The 23,526-nt window shown below is 25.8% G+C and overlaps 4 protein-coding genes and 1 long non-coding RNA gene across 5 annotated transcripts; 2 read left to right on the top strand and 3 right to left on the bottom strand.

Annotated features, from left to right (window-relative positions):
- Nucleotides 1-815: 815 nt before the first annotated feature.
- LOC129619361 (uncharacterized) lies at nucleotides 816-2,040 on the top strand. The gene is made up of 2 exons (XR_008697861.1): nucleotides 816-979; nucleotides 1,700-2,040. It is a non-coding gene; the product is annotated as an uncharacterized LOC129619361 (long non-coding RNA).
- Nucleotides 2,041-2,967: 927 nt separating this feature from the next.
- On the bottom strand, nucleotides 2,968-3,762 carry LOC129618879 (uncharacterized). The gene is made up of 3 exons (XM_055533909.1): nucleotides 3,571-3,762; nucleotides 3,314-3,440; nucleotides 2,968-3,245 (listed from the first exon to the last, which is right to left on the bottom strand). Exons 1-3 carry the CDS (start codon nucleotides 3,680-3,682, stop codon nucleotides 3,092-3,094), a joined length of 393 nt encoding a protein of 130 aa, XP_055389884.1. The 5' UTR covers nucleotides 3,683-3,762; the 3' UTR covers nucleotides 2,968-3,091.
- Nucleotides 3,763-13,184: 9,422 nt separating this feature from the next.
- On the bottom strand, nucleotides 13,185-13,690 carry LOC129619077 (uncharacterized). Its single transcript, XM_055534163.1, has 3 exons — nucleotides 13,543-13,690; nucleotides 13,365-13,488; nucleotides 13,185-13,299 (listed from the first exon to the last, which is right to left on the bottom strand). Exons 1-3 carry the CDS (start codon nucleotides 13,628-13,630, stop codon nucleotides 13,185-13,187), a joined length of 327 nt encoding a protein of 108 aa, XP_055390138.1. The 5' UTR covers nucleotides 13,631-13,690.
- Nucleotides 13,691-14,890: 1,200 nt separating this feature from the next.
- LOC129618452 (uncharacterized) lies at nucleotides 14,891-16,192 on the bottom strand. The gene is made up of 3 exons (XM_055533204.1): nucleotides 15,424-16,192; nucleotides 15,190-15,322; nucleotides 14,891-15,101 (listed from the first exon to the last, which is right to left on the bottom strand). Exons 1-3 carry the CDS (start codon nucleotides 15,527-15,529, stop codon nucleotides 14,936-14,938), a joined length of 405 nt encoding a protein of 134 aa, XP_055389179.1. The 5' UTR covers nucleotides 15,530-16,192; the 3' UTR covers nucleotides 14,891-14,935.
- A 1,893-nt stretch (nucleotides 16,193-18,085) lies between these two features.
- Nucleotides 18,086-19,895, top strand: LOC129618487 (venom peptide HsVx1-like). Its single transcript, XM_055533275.1, has 3 exons — nucleotides 18,086-18,224; nucleotides 19,134-19,251; nucleotides 19,711-19,895. The coding sequence occupies exons 1-3, from the start codon at nucleotides 18,149-18,151 to the stop codon at nucleotides 19,811-19,813; spliced, it is 297 nt and encodes a 98-aa protein (XP_055389250.1). The 5' UTR covers nucleotides 18,086-18,148; the 3' UTR covers nucleotides 19,814-19,895.
- The last annotated feature ends 3,631 nt before the right edge of the window (nucleotides 19,896-23,526 follow it).

Raw genomic sequence — 23,526 nt, 5'->3', positions numbered from 1 at the left:
ATAATTAAATATTCTAGTTTATCATACTAACTTGGGTAAACTAATGCAGTCATCTGCATTATTACCAAAAAGAACAATATGTTAAATAAAAAATTCATTTTGTTGTCACTTTGAATAGTTTTTCTAAACTAATTGTAAGACTTTTCTTCACAAAAATTCTAAATTGTTTTTTTAAGTAAAGCTCACTATATGAAACTTCTTTAAAGCCTCTCACTAGGATTATCAGATCTATTTTAACATATACAAAACAATATTTTCGTGTTTGTGTATAATAATGAGGAATAATATTGATAATTTCATTTTAAATTCTTTCTACTAAAACTTCAAATACAGAGAGAAATTTTACTCTGATATTATGTAATTTTACTCTTTGTGCTCAATTTTCTTAAATATTAAGCTATAATTGCTTTTATTTTATGAAGAAGAAATAAATATGTGTACCACTTTTTCGTGACCTCTACTTAAAAAATTCACTAGTGCATAAACAATGGTTATTACCTGCTGAAAATTAATGGAGACTATTTATTTCTTGATGTTAAATAAGAAATTTGATATTGTTGTTGTAAGAAATGTTAGGTTAGGTCGTATGTATATGGCTAATTTAGAACATAAATTTATATTTTATTATAAATATTATTTTTATATTCTCACACAACGGCATTATATACATATATGTACGCTACAATCGGCTATATATTATCGTTTCTTTACTGTCGTGGAAGTTCAAACAATGCTTTTAGAAAAACTAAGTATATAAATGTATATGTATAAATTTAAATAAAGAAGTGGAGGGAACTTTAGTATAAATAAACAAGAATAAATAAGGAAAATTTTTGTAAATTAATTTTAGACTTCTTAACCTACTGGTAAAGATTGTACGCTAATCTTTATTTTTGTGCAAAATTTGGACTATTCAAAAAAATGAAATTTATAATATTTTTTGGCTTAATAGCATTAAGCATAATTTCCGTATTAGCAGGTATGTATAAACTTTTATGTACATTATATGTACAATATAATTTAAAATTTTTAATTATCAACTAATTATTAGCTTGTTAGTATGTACGTATTTTATGTGCAAAACATTTTTGTTTTTAAAGACATTTCGAAATTATATATGTACGTATGTATGTATGGATTATATATTTTTAACAGTGTTTTATTATAATTTATTCGTTATTAATATAGGAGTAATAAAAAATAAAGGGAAATGGATATTTGTAAAAGTTCCGTCGGAATTTCGAGAATCTGGCTTTTATATTTGACTTAAATATTATACAGCTGCCAAATTTTAAACAAATCAAATTTTTTTTTTTACTATGCACAAATAAATAAAAAAATTATCCACTCAGCCACGTTTATTCTTCAGATTTAGCTGTCAATTTTTGATTAGCTTAAAAATTAACAGTTGTGATATTTAAATTTGAAGGAAATGTATCGAAAATCCACTTTCGCTTTAAATATAAGCTCCTTAACAAGCCGGGTAATAAATTCACTAGAAAAGATATGTAGTTAATTGCATAACCTGTTATACAATAATTCAAGAATACATATTTATGTGTTATTATGTATGTACATACAAAGTTTCTGTATACTTCTATGCTTAAAACAACTTTTTTTTTCTTGAGTTCATTATTTTTTTCTTTCTGCGGTTTTATATATTGTCTTAAATTTTATTTTATCTATGTAAATCCTACAGATTGTAATTATAAAGGAAAATTATATAAAGTTGGAGAATCTTGGAAAACTGATGGTCATTGTTCTGAAATCAAATGTACTGGAGATAACGAGCTAAAAGGAAAAGAGTAATTTAAATTATCTATACATTAAAAAAAAGGCTTCTAATAAAAATATTTTTAGTTGTGGTGTATATGCTGTGGCTAATCCAGATGAATATGATTATATACCTGAAGATCCGACGAAACCATTTCCAGAATGTTGCTCGAGTTATAAAAAGAAAAAACACTGAAGAATTTTTTTTTGTATACATGACAAAATGAAAAAAAATTTAAAGCATAGCTATAATTAAAATTGCAAAAATTTATATGTTTTATTTGTTTATTCTTCAAAATCTTGAAAATGCAAATTTTTAGACAAAACAATGTGTCCAAACCAAGAGAAATTTGTGAATTCAGTAAACACTCAGAGGTTGGTAAAAAAACTGTTGCGAAAATGCCAGGTTTTCAAGTTTATCTTTTAAATTAAATTATCAAACTGTATCAGTTTTCGGTTATTTTTTTTATTTACTTGCATCCTATATAAGATACCTAAAATTGATTTGAAGCTTAAATAGTTTATAAAGATAAGGATTTTTTTCTCCATTTTATGTATTTTAGTCCTTCCTCTTCTGAGCTAATAACCCACAAAATTTACTAAATATTTATTTATGATCCAATATTTCTTCAATATCTTTTTCCAAAGCCAAAATGTGTAACAGTTACCAAAAAGAATACCTGTGTTTTTATTTTGTATAAAAGGATTTGTCATTAAAATTGAAGCTTTATATTTTTCGAAAATTGAAATGTCTCCTAAATTTATGCAAAACTGTATAGTAATTATAAGACATTATTTTTTTCGATGGATTGTTTTCATTACTTACAAGTTGCAACAAAAATTTTCCTAATTTATTGGGTCTAACTGAATACAATTTTTTTTTTTATAAAATGTGGTACAGCACGATAGTTAACATTTTTACTATCTATGATTAAAATAAAATTCTAAAATTTTGTAAACAAGTATGTATCTTGTATTGTAACCAAAACAGGATCAATTAAAAAAACAAAAAATAAAAAATTTATTAACTTAGAATCCCAAGAGTTCGGTTTTTTTTTATTTTATTATAGGCATATTAATTTTTTAGAAAAGATAAATTTATTTATTTGACTACAAAATATTGCTAATTGAAATTTTTGTTTTAAAATTTTATTTTAAAATTTTTAGCTGCAGTTTGTTTCAAATCATATACCATTTTTTTCTTCTTTGAATATAAAGTATATGTATTCAGTATTTTAAAATACTGAGTTAATATTCATAATATATAGTTTTGTATTTATACTATCACAGATAATAATAAATTTTTTATTTTATATGCCTATAAAATAGTTTCCATTCTTGCTCCTCGTCGTCTTTTGTTTTGACTTGAACAATGTATTTGCCTCTTACAACATTCTGGAAAAGGTAATTGTGGACTTGTAAGATCTCCAATCCAACAATTATCTTCGTCTTCAACAAATACAGGTGGACACCTAAAAAAAAATATTTTTAATATCATTTTTATATAAAAATACAAAAATTTTAGTAGTTATTAAATTACGCAATAAACATAGCCATTCCATTAGATGAACAATAAATTTGTTCACATGAATCTGGATCTGGATTTTTAATTACACCAGCTGACAATATTAAATCTAATTCGGGTATAACACATCTGCCAGGATGATCTGAAAATTATTAATTAATTTCTTATATAATTATGTATGTATACATATGTAATATTCAACAATGAAATTGTTATTTTATTGATAATTGATAATTGCATACAATGAAAAAAATAAAAATAAAAAAGTAAACCTTTATCAGCGAAATTTTTTCTCGTGTAACTATTCCGCATAACAATTTCACCCAAATTTATTTGAAATGTCAAATTTAAAATAAAAATAAAATTCAACCAAAACATCTTCATTCTTAAGTTACTTATTAAGAAATGGTTTAGAAGAATAAATCCTGTTTTTATAAGAAAACGCTTTAAGTTGATTGTTTTTTTTTTTGTACAGGGTGTGTTAACAGGTTTCTAAAAAATTTCGATGCTTTTTAAAAAATAATTATTTAATAATTAAAAAATATTTATTTAGCATAAGTATAATTCAAAAATTTTAATATAAACATAAAAAAATATTTATTTAATATAGTGTCAATAATAAAATAATTAAAATTAATTACAAAATTTACATAAGAAATTGCGCATACATATGTATATACATACAGACTACATATTTATTAAGTTATTAATAATTCAACAAGAAATCTAAAATTCAGAGCTAAATCTAAATACAAGTGACGTGCATCAGTCAGAGTTGTCAAAAAAGAAAAGAAAAAATCGTTACCTTTATTTTAAATGTACAATACAAATATTGCCTCATCAAAATCAAAACTGATTCGAAATTTTGGAATTCCAAACGTCCATTATGGAAACTAAAACAAGAAATTATGAAAATACTGCAGTATTACAAAACTGCAATACATGATAAATATGCAATGTATGAATTTTTAATTTTTCTATAAAATCAAAAATCAAAAATCAGTTTTGCTATATTAGCATAATTTTGTTTATAAGCACACACAAAGCGCAGTTTCCGCTATATTTAGTAATACATTGCATTTGCGGAAAGATCTATTACTTTCATTGGTTTTGATGTTTCATATACAAATGTCAATCATATAATTTCATAACAATAAATTTATACTGCATTTGCAGTTTAATTTCATTACTCGTATTCCGCACCGGTAATGACTAATTATTTTGCATTGAAATTCAAACTTCTTTACGTTATCGTCTGTTCACAATCACAAAGTTGTACTGTGATTCAAAAAAAAAATTAAATGAAAGTATGATTCTTTATTTACAAATTATATTTGTAGTATTCAATTTTAATTATTCACTTATAAACAAAGATTCATGAATAATTTTTTTTTATTTGAATAATATGTTGATTCTATCCAAAGAAAAATAAATTATACGCTATTACATAAGTTATAAGGTTTCTATATACGCTTATGTTCAATTTCAAAGTTGTTTACAATTATCATATTCATAATGACTTTGCTTTAGCTTTTTAATATGTTAACTTATGCTAACTACATATTTAGCGTACATGTCTGTCTATTAATCCTGACCAATATTTTATTTACTTATTTTAATTAATTTTTTTTTTCGCTTTCTGGGAGACCAAGTAAATGTTTGCTTTTATTAAATATAAAATTGTTATTGAAATTTAATATAAACCAGTTTTTATTATTTAGTTTATTGTGTATAAAATAATTTTTTATTCTATAATTAATAATTATTGTGCATAACACACAAAAACTATTGTTTTTGTTGATGCATTGTTGGTACCATCATATTGTTTTTTTGTCACTCTTCATTCCGTCTTCCAAAATTAACAATATTTTAAAAGTTATTTTAGTTCATTGTTTATTTAAGAACCAATTAGAGATTGTGTTCCAAAAGACTGTTATGAGAATAGCAATATAAGATCAAATTTTGAAATTATAATAAGCCAAGAGCAGCTGATGCAAAAATTGTTTCCGAGTCTCAATGTCTATGTCTGCTTTCGAATGCTTGTCTCAAATATTTTAAAATTTATCTTATATATATATATATTTTCTTAAATAAATTGCATAACATATTCAATAATACATTTTTAAGTAAAAAAATCGGGTTTGTACGGGTTCACCTTGTACTAAAAATTTTTTTATAAAAACAGTTTCTAAATGCTTAAAATAGATTGTATTGTTTTTAAATTATGCACATATACACATGTACATATTTATAAGGGGTTGTAGATATTTTTGATAAATTTTTTACATTCTGTGTAAGTTTTTAATTTTACCGAATTCCCTTCTCCCCAGTATCGCCTAACAAATTTAATTTTTGGCAACTCATTGAAACTCTAAAAGCTTTACGAAATTTTTATAAAAACAAATGAGTGATGGTAAATGTTTTCTTATCAGAATATATAGTAATTGAATATTGGCCGATTGTACAATTTCAACATTTTATTATTTGAACATATTAATTTTCTCCTCATCCTGAAAGTATGCAATAATTATGATATATTCATATGCCTTAATATGTATTAGTTAGTAAAGAATATCATAAATTTCTATTTCAAAATCGGCTATTTTAACAAGTTCGGCCCCTTAATTTAGCGAAGTAGTTCAAAAGAGCTATTTTTGGCGAAAATTCTGCCACATTGCCTATTTACGAAGTCCGGTGTCTCAATTTCATCTTCAGACGAACGCCATCTCTGCCCATATACGAGTCCGAATATATGATGGTAAAAGGTACTCTAAATTTCTGGAGAATAAGCTTGTAATTTATGTACATGGATTAATGCCATAAAATTATTTTTAATTATATTTTTTTGGAAATCGACATATTTTTTGGCCGCCTATCTACTGTCCTTAATTATAAGTATTTTCAAACCATTTCTTGATTGAATTTTTTAGTTTGTTTTTTCACGAATTTTTTAAAGATTCATTTTATTGTTTTGAATTTCTAAAACAATAGAAATTGTTTAAATTTGAAAAATATAAAAGTATAATTTTGCATAATTTATGGAATTATATCAGAGCACTTGTAAAGCAGGAATTACTACTTTTATCGTATAAGCAAATTATAAAACATTCATATGAAATTTTAATTTTCATAATTTTTGGAAATTATTAATTTTAATGTGGAGTTTAGTGTTCAAAAAAAAACTTTGGCAAAGTGCTTGACTACTCTGAATTACGATCATTTTTAGATTACTTGTAAAATATGGAGTTTTTCTTCACCAATCGCAATATTACTTCGTATATCACCAGCTTTGCTTATATATAATTCATAGAGCTTTTAAATTGTACATAAGTATGTACATGTATATGTATGTATGTATTTAAAAATATCGATGGATTTCTAATGAGCATCAAATTATTTTACACAAAATAAAAGAAAGCAGTTTAGCATATGGTACTTATTAGCATTTGATGACCATGAACTTGAACTAAGTTTTTGTTTTCATAAATGAAACATGTTTGACCAGTTTAAAGTAATTTTACTGCAAAAAAAAACTATGATTAAAAATACTTTATCTCCCTTACAATTTTGTATATAATACTATATTAAGTGAATTTTTAGCTTGAAAATTAATTTAGTCTAGAATTTTCTCCGAAAAGCATATGTACACTTTTTTTTTACGAATATAAATCTATCATTGCGAATAGATGATGAATTTCTTAATTCTGAGTTAATAAGATATTTACAAAAGGATCTGCTTCAATGAGTTTTTGCTCATACATCAAATACATAGAACAATGTCAAAAATGACTGATTAATATTGCGGATTGTAGGATTATTACTTCTTTTGCTGATTATTTTTTCAATATAGTTGCATTTTTAGTGGAGCACAATATCTTTCAAAAATAAATTATTAGACACAAACATACATTATGAATCATGCAACTGTGGAGCCAGTTTTAGAAAAACCAAAATTAACACACATTTCCATTAAGGCCTATACCAATCTAAGGAACCCTTTAATGCTCAAAGGAAACTAAAAGCAAGGATGTGTTGTGTTCATTCTATTCAACAACTTTCACACAAGTAATCTTTTAATTTTCAAAAATTTTCTTAAATTGTTAATTTTAAACCTGAAAAAAATACTTGTGTCTCTTATATAAATAACAATAATATGAAATCCTTAAAAAACACACCTTATTTCGTAGCCTTCAATCATTAAAATGCATGGATGGATAATTTTTACCGACCGTATTGTGTAAACAATAGGTAGGTTATGTGATGGCAACAAATTTTGCATATCGAGTTTTCGGTGGGAACGTACTTCTCCATAGTAGGGAAGTGTAAATAAACTATTTTTAGCAACCTGTCGGTCTGTCGGTCTGTCCGTCTGTCGGTCTGTCGGTCTGTGTGTGCACGCGTGTATCTCAAGTTCGGCTGAACCGATTTTGATGAAATTTTATATGTAAGTTTGTTTCCACCATGGCACGGATCGATCAGCTTTTGGTATATATCAGGCCTCGGGAACTGCACTTTTTAGCGGGCCTGTTTTACATTTTTGAACATTTTGAAGAAAGTATTCAACCGATTTACTTGAAATTTTATATATAAGCTCAGCTCGACCATCCGCAAAAATTCGTATGTTTTGGAAGAAATCAGGCATCGGCAACTAGACGTTTACTACGGGCCAAATATACACTTTTGTGTGTATAAAGAGAAATAATCAACCGATTTCATTGAAATTTAATATATGAATTCCTCATATTAAAGCAATGAACATATAACTTTTTTGGAAAGATCAGGGCTCGAGAACTGATTTGCGGGCCGATTTTACATTTTTCACCATATCTACAGAACAAATTGATGAAATTTCTTGAAATTTGATATTTGAGTTCTGGTTGTTACCGAAACTAACTGGTGAGCATTAATTACTAATGTCCTAAAAATTGGAAAGAAGTATTTAACAGACATTTTTATAATATTCTGTAACACTTTCATTTAACTAGACAATACACAATGCGGTCGGTTATATGCTGATCACATCAGATTTTTTTTGTATGTCTACAAACCTGTCAAATGTGGTAATAAAATAAAAAAAACTCTCTTTCTGGTTAATTTTATTATGAAATTCACAACTTAAATATAATTACTGTATATTAAAATTTTTATGGAATACTGCAGAAAAATATTTTTAAATAATAATTTAGGGACCGTTATCGTATATACATGCTAGTCCATCATAAACTCTTACACTCATTCATATGTAATTGCGCATTATAGGAAAGTTTACAACAATAATTATGAATTTTGACAAATTTTACTGTTTGGATATATCTTTATAAAGAATTTCTCTCCAAGCCCAATTTTTATGTCATGACAATCAGTTTTTTACACACATTACCTTTTAAATATAACAGTTCATATAGCATTTATATTTGCCTGTGTGATTTTATTTCATTCTTGGAAGGAGATGATGAAGTAGAAAGAAAAACTAATTTAAAATCCAAGAGGAATAAAAGCAGATGGGTGATAACGTTGAGACCAGGTAATTATTGTATTGCTTAAGTGAGAAAAAATCCTTTTCCTCATAAAAAATTTGCTCAAAATTTCCATAAAATTGCTATTGTAAAATGGGATGTTACCAGAATACAAGATTTTATTCAAAAAAAACTAAATATGAGCTTATCTCATTCTCATACCATAAAAATTGATTTATGTCATCTTCACTTTGAGGCACCGAATCATAATAAAATAAACAATGTATGATAATGAAAAATCAAAACTTGTCCAATTTTAATAATATTTGCTTTAATACTTTCTTAAAACCGCATTTATTTAAAATCACATTATAAACATCCCCACTCAGGTATATGCGAAAAATATAGTGAACAAATAAATTTTTTTTAAACAAAATTTAAGATGCTTTTAAATAAAAGCGATTAGTTAAATATTGGAACTACAGTCGTTAACTATAAATTTTTTAAAAATGAAAAGTTTTACAATTTTAATTTTTTTATCAGCTTTACTAGCGATTACATTCTCTAGTACAGTATTTACTAAAGATTATTCAGATCCAGGTGAGAAACAGTGATATAATTTAATTTTGTATAACTTAGATTAACTGCTTTTAATAAAAGTAGTGCGGAATTTAATGAAATATTTTTGTGACTTCAAAGCTTGTATATTAATTTGAGTATTTGATAAACACGAATTTAATAAATTTTGTCACCTACTACCGACAACACTGAATTATTTGAAAAAAACGTTTAAAATACAAAAACAGTCTTTAATTTTAACGGAACTCAATAAATCCTGCTGTTGCTGTTAATTCCATGATTACATAGCAAAATTTTATTTATTGTTACTCAATCAAAATTATCTCTTAGTTTTATTCGATTTAAAATTGTTTCATGGATTGAATATTTGAATAAACCAAAACACGTTAAAGTCATAGCAAAGTATAGCTTAGTTCATCGTTATTATAGAAATAGTGTTTAATGTATGTGTGATATCTAAGTAGTTGCTGAGGGTCTTGTATCCGAAAATTTTTTATCAAAAACTAAGAATTTCAAGAGCAAAAGAATTCAATTAATTGTTAATAAAAATAATAAATTTAATAATTTCCAAAAAAATTACTCATTTTTTTAATTGAATTTTTGAATTTTTTCTCAAATTATCGACTAAACGCCTCACCCTCAAAAATAAAATGTATATTGTCTAGATTAATAAAAGTATTTCAAAAGATCTAGAGAAAAGTATTTCAGAGAAAGAGTTTCATTTTGTGCCGTCTGAATCATACGAAAAGTTCGTTATGAACTTCTGGTATCAACCAGAACTCAAATATTAAAAAATGTAAAGTCAGCCCCAGATCAGTTTCCGAGCCCTGATCTTTCCAAAAATTTATAGATTCATTGTTTTGACACCTCCAATATAAATACTAAATTTCAATGAAATCGGTTGATTATTTATCTTTATATACGTAAAAATGTGTATTTGATCAGTAGTAAACGTCCAGTTGCAGACCGACAGACCGACTAAAATAGATGGTTGCTAAAAATAGTTTGTTTACACTTCACTACGATAGAGAAGTGTCTTCTCACCGAAAACTATGTATGGTCGGTAAAAAGAAATAGATACGTAATACCGAATAATTTTTCTCACTCGAAAATTACTTTATACAAATATATGATAATTATTCACCTTTTTCTTACTTGACGAGTAAAATAGTGAGATGCACGATCACGCTATAAATTACTCTATGTTTGTATTCAGCTGGCGTACATACACATATGTACTTGCAATGCAATAGAAGAAATTCTAAAATGTAGTTAATTATTAGTTACCTTAATTACTTTAATAACGTGACTAATTTCTTTAAATAACTATACTTACCTTTATAATTTATCAATTTATCAATTCACTTACCTTAATTACACTAAAAAAACTATACTATTAATCTATGTCAACTTGCAACAATTATACACTGACACCAATATTTTATAAAAAAGTTGCAACGAAATTTTAGAGATGATTGTGCATCTTAGAAAAACCTATAATGTTTTGAGTTTGTCCAAGTAATTAATGTACATTATACTTATAGATAACACTAATTTATTTTATGTAATATCTATTTATTAATGTGAAAGTTAACAATTAATAAAAATATAATTAATCACTTTAGAGTTAAATGCAGGAAAAATTTAATTTCCACAATTATTGTTCAAAGATGTGGTAACGTTCTTTGTTCCACTAAAGTTCTTGATTACATCAGCTTAAACAAAATTAATTTTTAAAAAATTTTGTTTTAAATGTAAAAATAAATTTTTAATAAAATGAAGAACATAATAACTTATAAGCTAGAAAAACTCAAAAATTTTATTTTACATGTTATAAAAATTAAAATATTGCACGCAACTTTTGAAACCAGTAAATTCGTTTACTTTAAGAGCAGCCAAATTTAACACGGATTCTCCAAATTACGCTCTAATGAGGTTTTGTGGCATTGCTTTTATTTTCATATTTTTAAATTTCTCTTTAACAATGAGAAAATAGTGATAAAAATGGCTAATAATTTGTGCACTTTTCCAAATTGCACTTTACCAAATTTTTCTGTATGGAAACCTCGAAAAGGCTTAAAAAAATTTTTAATTTTGATAGCAAAATTAATCTTAATCAATGCAATCTAATTTTTTTCTTTTTTAATGTTTTTCAGCTCATCCTGGAAAATGTGTATTTGATGGTAAAGTTTACGAACCTGGAAAACATCAATTAGGTGAACTTGTTAGTTTTACTTGTGAAGAAAATGGAAAAGGCACTTACATTGCGTAATTTATTTTATTTAAAATTTAAAAAAAAAATTTAATACAATTGCATTTATATTTTAGGAGTGCTCCGTTACCTCCAAGACCACCACCACCACCACCTGGTCAATAAATTTGTGCTGAAAAGATAACTAAGATATGTAAATGTCTATAGCATTAAATATTGTTTAAAATTCTTAAAATAGAAATTGAAAAGTGGAAGCTTGGCAACGGCTTATATTTATATTGCTGGATTACGAAAATATTGTACTGAACTTTTCAATTTTCTAAAATACAATAAAGAAAAATAAAGTGACATAAATGTTGTTTGATGAATTCCAATAAAAGAGAATCTATTTTAAATCTTTAGTTAGAGATTCAATACTAGAAAACAGGCTGATTATGAACAAACTTTTTTGACTTTTATCGATCATCAAGTGCTTCCGAAGAAATTAAAAATATTAAAAAACATTCCGAATTTCGTTATAAAATTTCAAATTCTTTTCTTAAAAAATTTACAAAAATAATTTACTAAGAAAATAAGAAAATTTGATTCATTGATTTCAATTCAAAAACTGTTCTTATCATCCACCTGCTAGAAGGCATTTTAACCTGTTTTAATTCGTGCGGCCCCAGTTTAAAAATTTTTAAAAGAAAAAGTTTTAAAAACCCAAATGATTTTTGGGTTTTTAAAACTTTTGGTTTTTAGATTTTGGGCTTGTAGTTAATATTAAAAAAAGTGTTATTAATGTCATCCCAGAAGAAGGAAAATCTCATAAGCTTCTAAAATGAGTTCATCACATTGACTCTAACAGCCATATTTTCCTATAGCTGTCATAGAAAAATGTTAAAAGCTTGAGCTTTTTAGAATAACGAGCTCTAAGGTCTCATAACTCGAGAAGGAGAGGGAAAGAAGCAAAGTATTACATTTCAAGTTAAAATTAAAATAGGAGCTTGATAACTGTTAACTTAAATTCTGAAAATGAGAGACTTAACGCAAAAAAACGCCTGACTGATTGTAAACCAACATTTTTGATTTTTACTAATTAAAATAATTAAAAAACTTCAAAATCGCATGTACTTTAAAAAAGTTAAATACAGAAGAAAATACTCCAAATTTTGTTTTAAAATTTCAAAAATTTTTTCTTAAAAAAAAAAATGAATAAAAATAATTTTGTAAGGAAAATGAGAAAATTTAGTTTGCAGATTTTTATCATTTATAAACTGGCTACAGTTTTGGAATTTATCCCTTTATTCTATGATCATTCAACTTCAGAAAAAAACTTTATTGCCTGTACCTGGTTTAAGTCAATTTAAAGAATTTTTGATAGTAAAAATTTTCAAAACTGCAAAATGATATCAAGGAACTTGATATTACTTTTTGCAGTTTTGAATGTTACTTTTTCAAGAGTAAAATCAATTTTGGATATCGCATATACGTATACCATACATATATAAAGGTTTGTGTTACCGTTACGGATTTTTAAAAAGAAGTAAATGATATTATGTATGTATATATTTATATAGCAAAATTTCCAGTCCAATTCAGAACTAAGTAGCTAAGTATTATTTTAAATTAAAATAATTAACTGTTTAAATCTTTATTTTTAAATATCTTCTTTACATATAATTTCCTTACGGCAACATTTCGGATAGTCTCCATTAGGATATAAATATTGACCGTGTTCACAATCTTTTGGCGGGTTCACATGTTGTGGACAACTACAAAAATAAAAATAACTAATTAATTTTAAAATTGTAAAAAATGTAACAATTAAATAATTTACGTTGCAATAGTTGCAATACCATCAGGCGTACAATATATATACATGCATTTATTTGGAAATGGTTTCTTATATATTCCCGGCTCAAAATGAACATCATCCACTAGGCATTTAGTAACTTCTTCTTCTAAAAATTTTCAAAATTAATCTTTTGGTTAAAAATTTTACTCTATGATTCTACCTTGATAAATATAAATGTTTTCAGAGTCACCGGCCAACGCCTTCTTTAGTAAAATAAAAAATAATAATTTTATTAAAATTTTTAACATCTTTTTTGTCCGGCAAAATAAAACCAGCAAGTACACAAATAAAAAACTTTTCTATACTGATTCGAGGGCAATTTTTAATACCCTACAATAATCATAATAAAAAAAATCTGAACTATTTTTTATGCACTTGTATTAAATTTCTATATATGAACGTTTATCACTATTGACTACACAAATAAATATTAAAATATGGACTGTTATTAACCTTGATAAAGAATATTGCGAAAATATTCTTCTCGGTTTGTCTCTATCTGACATTAAGATGAGGACAAAGAAAATTTTTACAAAAATGACAATAAAAATAAAGTAGAAACATAAATAATTCCAATAATTTACTTCTTAATTGCTTACCAAATCTAAAATGTTTCTGATTTCTGTCTTTTTTTTCTATTCCACATTTATGTGCATACTTACTTTAAAGTCTACATAGTTTAATTGTATAATAAAAGATCATGAATAGAGAAACAAAATTCTTATGCTCTTATAAATCCAAATCAATGTTCACTCGAAGACTGTATAGTTGCGAATTGGTTTTTATAATGTTGCACAGCAAATTTCTAATCCATGCTTCGTCTTAATCACCTTTCATATACAAAGCATATTGTTTCTTGTCCTTTTCAGCAAAAATGTTGAAATTACGAAAGCGTCGGTTTTTCAATCTAATTCTTTTTATGACAAATATAATAATATAATGCCAAATATAAATAAAGAAATTAAAAGTTTATTGTACAAGTTTATATTTGAGATTGGAAGAAAACATTGATACACAAAACACTGGTAAAACCAATGGCACTTTTCAGGACGTCATTTGTAAACATGAATCCCAATCTCTATAATTTTTGACGCTAGCGTCTTATATTCCATATTATGATTGCAAACGCTTGATTATATTGAAGTTTTGATTATAAATTTTTGAACTTGTAAGGATTATTTTTAAAAATAAGTGCACAAAACTGTCATTTGCAAATGAAAGTGATTAACGTGATTGGCATAATGCTTAAACTAATGCTTTAGTACTTTAAAAAAATTGCTCCTTATGCTGTCTAATTATAAAAGATTATGAATTACGGCGTTTATCGTTTTACACGCTTTCCGACTACTTCACTTTAACAGAAACGTTCTGAAATGGAAACTGTTTCGATAGCATTCTGTTGTGCTTTTCAGTACATAGTATAGCTTCGCACATAACATTTTTATAAATTAAGAATAACCACGATAAAGAATATAAATTAAATTAACAAAGAATATTAACAATTTTTTTTAATTTGTAAAATTTTTTGACTTATAAATTTTTTGCTCTAAATTCTAAACTAAAATGTTATTAATATCTTCATATTCAGTATGTGTGGGTCGTACTGATAAATTTCCATTTCGATCACGACATGCAAGTGATGGACAACATTTTGGATATGGTTGAGTGTAATCATTTGATATGACTTTACAGTTCTCTGTTACTTGATATCTAGGACAGCTATATTAACATTTTAATATTACAAAAGTAAAATGAAAATATATAAGTATAAACACATATGGAAACCATAATAAAAAAATTTGTATACCTGTTAATCATAATTACGTAATCATCTCTACATGTTAATTTTTCGCAGTGATATTTTCTATTTGTCGGTCTCCAAACTTCACCAAATTCCATTGCTTTTCCAGTATCCTGATGATAGCATTTGTTAGGATAATCTAAAGTTTTATATACGCACATATGTACATATGTAATAATATTTTTATTAATAAAATCAGATATAAAAAAGTAACTTGATTTTTGTTTCTGTTATACTAACCATCATGTCTCGCGTTACCAATATATTGCTCATAAGCTTGAATAAATCCAATGAGGAAAAGAGAATTAATAATAAAATAAATGCTCAATTTATGTATAAACAACATATTTGGATGCTGTTATGTAATTGATTCTTTGATTAAGTAGTTACGTGACTGATTGTGATTCCCTAAAATTTCAAACGCTGATCACTAAATTTTTCGTTATTCCATAAAAAATATTAGAATTTCAATTTGGTAATAATTAAGTTTTAAATAAAAATTTTAATTTTAATATAAGAATTTGAATTCTAGTGTGGAACAAATGACGATTTTCATGTAACTGCTTTTTCAGTTACTCTCGCAAACGTATTTATTTTCTTCACTGTTTTATTGAGCAAAAAAAAAACTTTAAACAATTTTTTTTTTAGAAAAATACACTCAAGTTAAAAATCGTAATTTTAGTTTGTGCTGATAAAGTTTTTAACTTTTAACCTGTATTTCAATAAGAGCAGGTACATGTAGGGTGTGTTTCTAATTATACGGTAGAAGAATGAAGTTGAAAGAAATAACGAAAAAAATTAATTTTAGTAAAATCTGACCGACTGCATTGCAATGAGTGGAGATACTATGAATTTATTAGGATATAATGAATTTATCAGTTGTCAGTTAAAAACAACTGGACGTTTATCACTATTCCGAAATACAATGATGTTCATAAAAATGGGGATGCTTAAAAGTTCAAGAATAATAAGAGACCATTAGCAGATAATTGAGTAGAGGCGGACGATATCTTTGTTCTATAGAGTTAATTTAGAATAATGCTTTTGAACAAGAATAAAATCAATATGCGTCGTTTATTAACTTAGTTACAAAGTTAAGACAAAGTAAAAAAATTAAGACAATTCAAAAGTTACAAAGTTAAAATTAAGTAGATCTGGCGAAATCAACTCCCGAAAAAAAAGCAGCTTTGCATAAAGAAGTGCAGCCTGTCACTACCCGAAATTAGGAGAAGAATTAAAAGAAGCAAGAATACTAGTGTGAATTTATTAAAAAATTATGACAGTACTCATCGGTTATGTTCTGATTGCATCCCATTTTGTTTATTTGTCGAAAAATCTATGAATTGCATTAATATTCGACAAGAATTTTTTTAAAAACGGTCATTCTATTACGTCTATTTTAGTACAAAGACCTTTTCTGAACAATACCCGCCCTTATGTACGAATAACGCGAAAAATACTGATATTAATTGATTCAACTGTTGTTGAGAAATCAACATAGACAATTTATTTTCGATACCACCACAAAAAGTAATCGAAAAATGTGTTGAATTGTCTCTGATAATGCCTAAAAATAATCTACATTTTTTCTTATAATTAGATAAAATAATGTTTAATATTTTTCTGAGTGTTACTTAAAAAATTTTCAAGCATGAAATGATAAAAGCAAAAATGAATTTCTCATGAATATATAAGATATTTTATCGAGGAAGGTACCATTAAAAATATTGTAAAAAGTAGATTCCATTGATGATTTCATTTTAATATTTAAATGAAAAATATTTAACCCGGATAAAAGTAACTATAGATATTACGTCAAAATGTTGTATGTATGTATATATTTATATTGCACATACTATGTATAATTGAATGCAAAGTAAGCGAAGATCTCGCTTTCGTTTTGAAGGTGAATTCAATATTTTGTAATCAAGTTCAAGCGATATTGCTATTATGCAATAATTTGAATTTGTAATTATTTTTTTTTTATTGAATTTCTTTAAATAATTTTTTAAGTATATATTACGAAATCTCAAAAAATATTTATTTAAAACTTTTCTTAATTTAAAATACAAATTAAAACTATATCGCGGAATTTTGTACTAAAATTTGTTTTAAATAAAAAAAATTCTTATCTTAATAATTCTTATATTTAAAAATTAGTGAACTCCTAAGAACAAAATATTAAAAATGCTTTAATTATAAATTGATTCGCATATCAATATCGCATAATGGCAAAACATAACACACAAGAATCAATTGAAGAAGTATAGGCCTCTAATACAGTTACCATTACAGAATATGCTACCACTTTAATTATCATTTCTTATATTTTTCTAACACGAGAAAATGCATATATTTAGGCATTAAAATTTTGATGAAATAATTTTTTCTTATCGTAAGCGTTCTTTACCTCAATATATATGATTGTGTTCAAATAACAATCACTTTCCATTTAAGGGGATATGACACTTGAAATGTACAACGCTTCCAACTACACCAGCGTCTATAAACTATACAATGAAATATTACAAGTTAGTAGTACCTCACATTACACATATTGTATTTTATTGTCCACATTGTATTACACCAGATATCTTTGTAATTTTCTCAATTGTTTGTAAAATAACAATAATTACCAAAAGTCAACCTAAAGTTAAATTAAATAGCACAATCAATTTAGAATATATAAAAATTTATTTAATGATTTTCTTCATGCTATACGATCCAATGAGTAATTCAAATTTTTGTCCATTTACAATAATAAAATTATATAGATAACCCTTATGTAGTATCAAGCATAGGTTATCAAGTTATTTTTTACATATAATATAAATATTTAACTGAAAATTTTAAATAAAACACCACAAATACGTATAATTAATTAAATAATATTTGTTTTGAAAACATTTCCTTACAAATTAAAATAAATAATATTTAGTAAAACGGAATCAATCTACAAGTAAAGATGAAATTTTTAATTTATTTTTGTTGCGTTTTGATATTTACAACGTGCGTATCATTTACTGAGGCAGCAGCGACGAGTATGATTTCTTTTTTTATAAATTTAGAAATATAAATTTTATAAAGTACTATTCGTCTTGAAAACATATATATATATATATATATATTTTAGACATATAATTGAAAATAATTATAGGATTGTTAATTAAAATGCAAAGTGTTAAAGAAAATGAATAATAATAATGTAATAAAGAAAGTAACGTATAAATATGTTTCATGATTGCATAACATTCGTAAGTTGACAACACGGTTGTTTGGACATATCACACATTTTCCAGAACAATGACATAATTCAAAATGCAGAGTCGCTAGTTTATTGCTATTATACTTTAATATATACATAACAAAATAAAACAGAAAATTTGTTCATATACTTGTAGAATAGTTCTGTACCAAGGTTTTTTAGCCTTCGATATAGTAATTTACACTCAGCTATAAATACTTTTAATTCCGGAAGTCGTAATGTGTTTTTACGCGACGTTCGTGATTGGCTTTGATTTATATATAAATTTATTTGGATATGGCAACATTCCTGTTTGTTTTTAAATATTTGTTGTCACTGTAACTATAAAAAACGTAAAACAGAAAAGCAAGACCACATAACCATATAGGGTATTTTTGTTTTGTAATTCACAAAAGAACTCTAGTTTATAGTGTCAGTTGGCGATTCTAAAATTCAAAAGAAAATAAATTATTATGTTTTTTATATAAAAATACAAATGGCGTGTAATTCAAAAATTATTATTGCAATAGAAGATAAAACCAAAAAGGCATTTCTTTTTAATTACTTTATAGAAGATTCCATAATTAATGAAAATAAATCTGAAAAAGTATTCAGTTCTGATTCTGAAGTGAAGGATTTTCGTTTACAAAAACTAAAAATTTTGAAGCTATAATGTAAAATATTTAAAATTTTATTATTTTTTCAGAACCAAAATGCCATGACAAAAACACAAATCATTATTGGGATGTTGGTACAGAATATCGACCAGTTGGTCAATGTGTCAAATACGAATGCAAAGATAATGGAGTCAAACAAGCAATAACGTAAGATAATATACTAAAACAATATATACGTAAAATCTAAGTGACAACAAAGTGATTCAAGTTACATCTTCTCATCTTTTTCATGATAAATCAAACCAATTTCATCCTTTCGGTGTACATGTACTATATATGATCATGTATATTTAAAATCACTATAATTTATATTTTATAATATTCACTAAGATCTCCTAACTGACTTAATAATGAGCTCCTCATTGTGATTAATTTTAACACAAAGATGTGTGGGAACCTCAAAATATTATTAATTTTCATATGAAATAGAAAACGAACACCTTACCCATATGTTTTCCTCTAAATTTTTTTTGCATATAATGGTCGTTTGCCAAAAATTTCATCACAAGGTCAAATAATCACATCACAAGGTCAAATAATTTGAATACTAACAATTCATATTTGAATTTAATAACATTTTATTTTTTTAAATTCTTACTTTTTTAGATGCCCACTCAATCAAGCCGGCAGCGGTTGTACAAAAGTTGATGGAAATTTAAGAAAACAATATCCAGATTGTTGTCCAACATTTAACTGTAAAAGGTCATAAAGTGTGAAGAAGTCTTTAAAACAGGTTGCAAAACACACATATTAACAGTTCACTACTTAACGCACAAATTATATGGTCTTACATAAATTATGATTTGAAAGACCTCATATAGAGTAAACATTTTTCTTTTTTGAAGTACAAATACGAGTATAAATTATATTATTAATGATCGCTAATATTATATTGCACATTTTTTTTTTATAAAAACGCATTCTATTACTTTGTATATCTAATAAATAGCAAATAAATAATATTTCAAATTAACTATATTATTTTCTTTTAAAACAAACTAACTTAAAGAATTTAAGCCAGTGAGATCACAACTTTTATATTGTTAAAAACAGAGTTATGAAAGAAACAAGTATAACACTAAAATTATTTGAGAGATTTAAAAGAAATTTTCAAATAAACAATTCTTTATATAAGTTTATGATAAGGCACGTAAATTCGTAAAGTTCTTATTCAAATATTCTTATCGTTTTAATATCAATAATCAATATCCAATAGCATCGACGGGAAATTGTTGAAGTCATTGAGCCCGATTCGTAGCAATATAAACTAATTTTGATATGTAAAATGCTTTACATATCGAAATTAGTTTAAAAAATTTTTTGCCCTTTAACTGTTTCGCTATCAAATTTCGTATGCATAATTATATGATTATAATTTGGTCCAACCAGTCTAACGCATGTCCTCAATTATGTTTCCTTATTCGTGCATCGATTAGCGTCTGTAAGAACGCTCTTATTATACGAAATCACTCGCGTTGTTTATCTCATGAGTATTCAATAAAATATAATAAACTTTTTTTTACTTATTTAATTTTCACTATATGAAAACAATTGCTATACCTAATCTAGTCTTCGAAAAAAATTTCAAAAAATATTAGCAAAAATTTACAATTTAAATATTTATGGCTAAACCCCGTGTATGTTTGTGTATGTACGTAAATATATTCATTATGTATGTGTTATTACTTATGTAATATTGCTGTAGTTGTACTTCTTTCCACTGCACTATATTTAATGTTATTGTATTCTTAAAAGTTTTATGTATATTTTGTACAAGGTCTGTCAAAAACAACTTTTTTCTGTACGTGACTTTTGGTAAATTTTTAATAAAAGAAAGAATATTTAATGATCGTTTGATTTGTATACATTATTTACAGACTTAACAGTAGTAACCTTTTGCTCTCTCTTTTATTGCAACCTAAAAAAAGATCTGTTAAGAGATTTCAAACAGTATTTTTACTATTTCACCTGTAAGCTTGCTGCCACATTATAAAAATTTTAATATATACACAAACATATTTAAGAGTTATGATATTCAATAATAAAATTTTAATTGCCAAATAAGTCAGAATTGAGGTAAATAATATCAAATGTAAACGCGTGGTGAACACTTTGATCATTTACATTGTAATTTTTACTTCGATTAATTTTTTGTTAAAATAAAATTTGACAGTTTTTCTAAATTATATTTCGAAGTGTTATTTCTTATGGACCCTGTATTTATTTATAAGTCATTTTTGTCCTTATCATGAAGTTTATTTTTTTTGTTTTTAATTATAAGCAAAGATCGATGAACGACTTAATTTAGTTATTGAAGATTAATCAATGTGACTTGTCCATTACAAACGAAAGCATAACTCATTTCTAAAAAAAGAAAATAATTTCTACAAAATATCTGATAAGAAGAAGAAAATCATGAAATCTGTACTAACTTTTAGCATATTATTTATTTTGAATTTTTCAATAGCAACGATTTTTGGAAGTCATTTTTATACTACAAATTTTTCACACCCAGGTACCAAATTTTTAATCACGTAAATTCTCAAATTATTAACAATATTTAAAAAAAACGTAATACACAAATATTTTCTAAACTCTATGTAGATTATCCTGGAAAATGTTATATTAGCAAAGATTTGGTTGTTGAACCAGGACGTCACAAGCATCCACAATTTATATGTCAAGAAATTGAATGCCGAGAAGATGGAACTGGTGACATTATAACGTAAATTTTATTTTAATCTAGTATAAATTTTATTTAATTAATATGATATGATTATATTATTTTAGGAGCCATCCAGCAGGATGTGAATATTAATAGGTTCATACTAAATATGGGAAAGTAAAAAGTATTAAATATAAATTCCTCTGGTGTTAAAATATATGTGTTTTAACGAAAATTGTTAATATAAAATTAACGTTTAAAATTTTAATTGAATATTAAGCGTTATGGTGATAGCGCAAGCATAAAATCATTTTTTAAATAACTGAAGAAGAAAAACGTATGGGTGGTATATAATTTAATTTACAATAATGTAAATTTCGAATTAAAATTTTTAATTTCAAAATAAAAATTGATTAAAAGAAAAATTAACATATCATAAATTAAAAAATATTTTGTAAGTTTCTGATATTTTCACTTAAAGAAATTTCTTCAAGTAACGGCGAAGAAACAATATCCAGAGTAGCTATATAGTTGGTGAATGTATATAATATCCGAAATCCCCTTAGGTGAACGCAATGTTGCTGAATCGATTAATAACAATCTATTTAAGGAGCGACCCTATGAGGATCATACCAGCGCAAACCATTTAAAGCAAAAAACGTAAACCACACGCTATGATATCAGCCACACGATATGATGCCGCCTGAAACGTTTGCTCTAAAATTGATCTTCACCTTATAACAAATTTGAAATGATAATAATTTCTTTGTTGTGATATTTAGATGCGATTTAAAATTAGGTTTGCGTGATCCAGCAATAATCCAGTACAATAAAAACAAAATTTCCATCTAATTGAATAATTGAAACCGGTTATATTTTTCAAATCACTATACAATTACATTTCTGCTTTTGAGCCTAATGATATTTTTAATATATGTATTCGTTTGTCCTTTTTGCTGGCGCTTTTACAGATAGTGATCTAGTTCTTTGAGGATAATATGAATGTCGACTTTGTTGACACTAATTCTTCAGCTAGTTTTAAATGTTGAAGGAATTCAGAGGTAGTTGATGTTATTGAGAGATAATTGATCACCGCATTATTATTCGATGTCTTACATTCAAATTACTTATTACAGACCTATTACTAAATGGTTGCTCGATCATAAACCTTTAGAGAATTTTCGTTTTCAATGTTAATTACATTAATTACATTTATTAGACTTACTACAGGTCATTTATGTTCGCATGTCTTTCAATAGAGGCAGATCCGTTTTACACCCAAAGCCATTTTTGTATGCGTCTATATAAGGAAAAATACTTGATATGCTACAATAAAAATACGACCAGCCATATCAATTTCAAGCTATAACAAGTAAACCCGTTTTAGTCGATATAAATCGACCCAATTATACACCACACTTTGACAATCTGAATTTAAAAATTTTTTTTTTTGAATTATCTAGAATTAGCTTTCATTGTTGCAAGTACTCGAACCTGTCAAGCCACGCACACGACTTGGACACACGACTGTTTAATTTAATTTTATTATACTTAATAATTAATTGCTACCCGAACCTGTCAAATCATTCCAACCAAATTTCATAGATATATGTGGCATAAAATTGAACACATGACTGCCAAGTTTCATGAATCTAGCTTTATTACTTTTTCGAATATAAAGAATTAGCATTTGGAGTTATATGACAGCTACCCAAACCAGTGCAGCCATTCCAATAAAATTTTTAGAACAATGTAAA

This window comes from Condylostylus longicornis, unplaced genomic scaffold (genome assembly GCF_029603195.1).
Source record: "Condylostylus longicornis isolate FDR11 unplaced genomic scaffold, ASM2960319v2 ptg000001l, whole genome shotgun sequence".
NCBI lineage: Eukaryota > Metazoa > Arthropoda > Insecta > Diptera > Dolichopodidae > Condylostylus > Condylostylus longicornis.
This window is presented reverse-complemented; position numbering and strand designations above follow the sequence as displayed.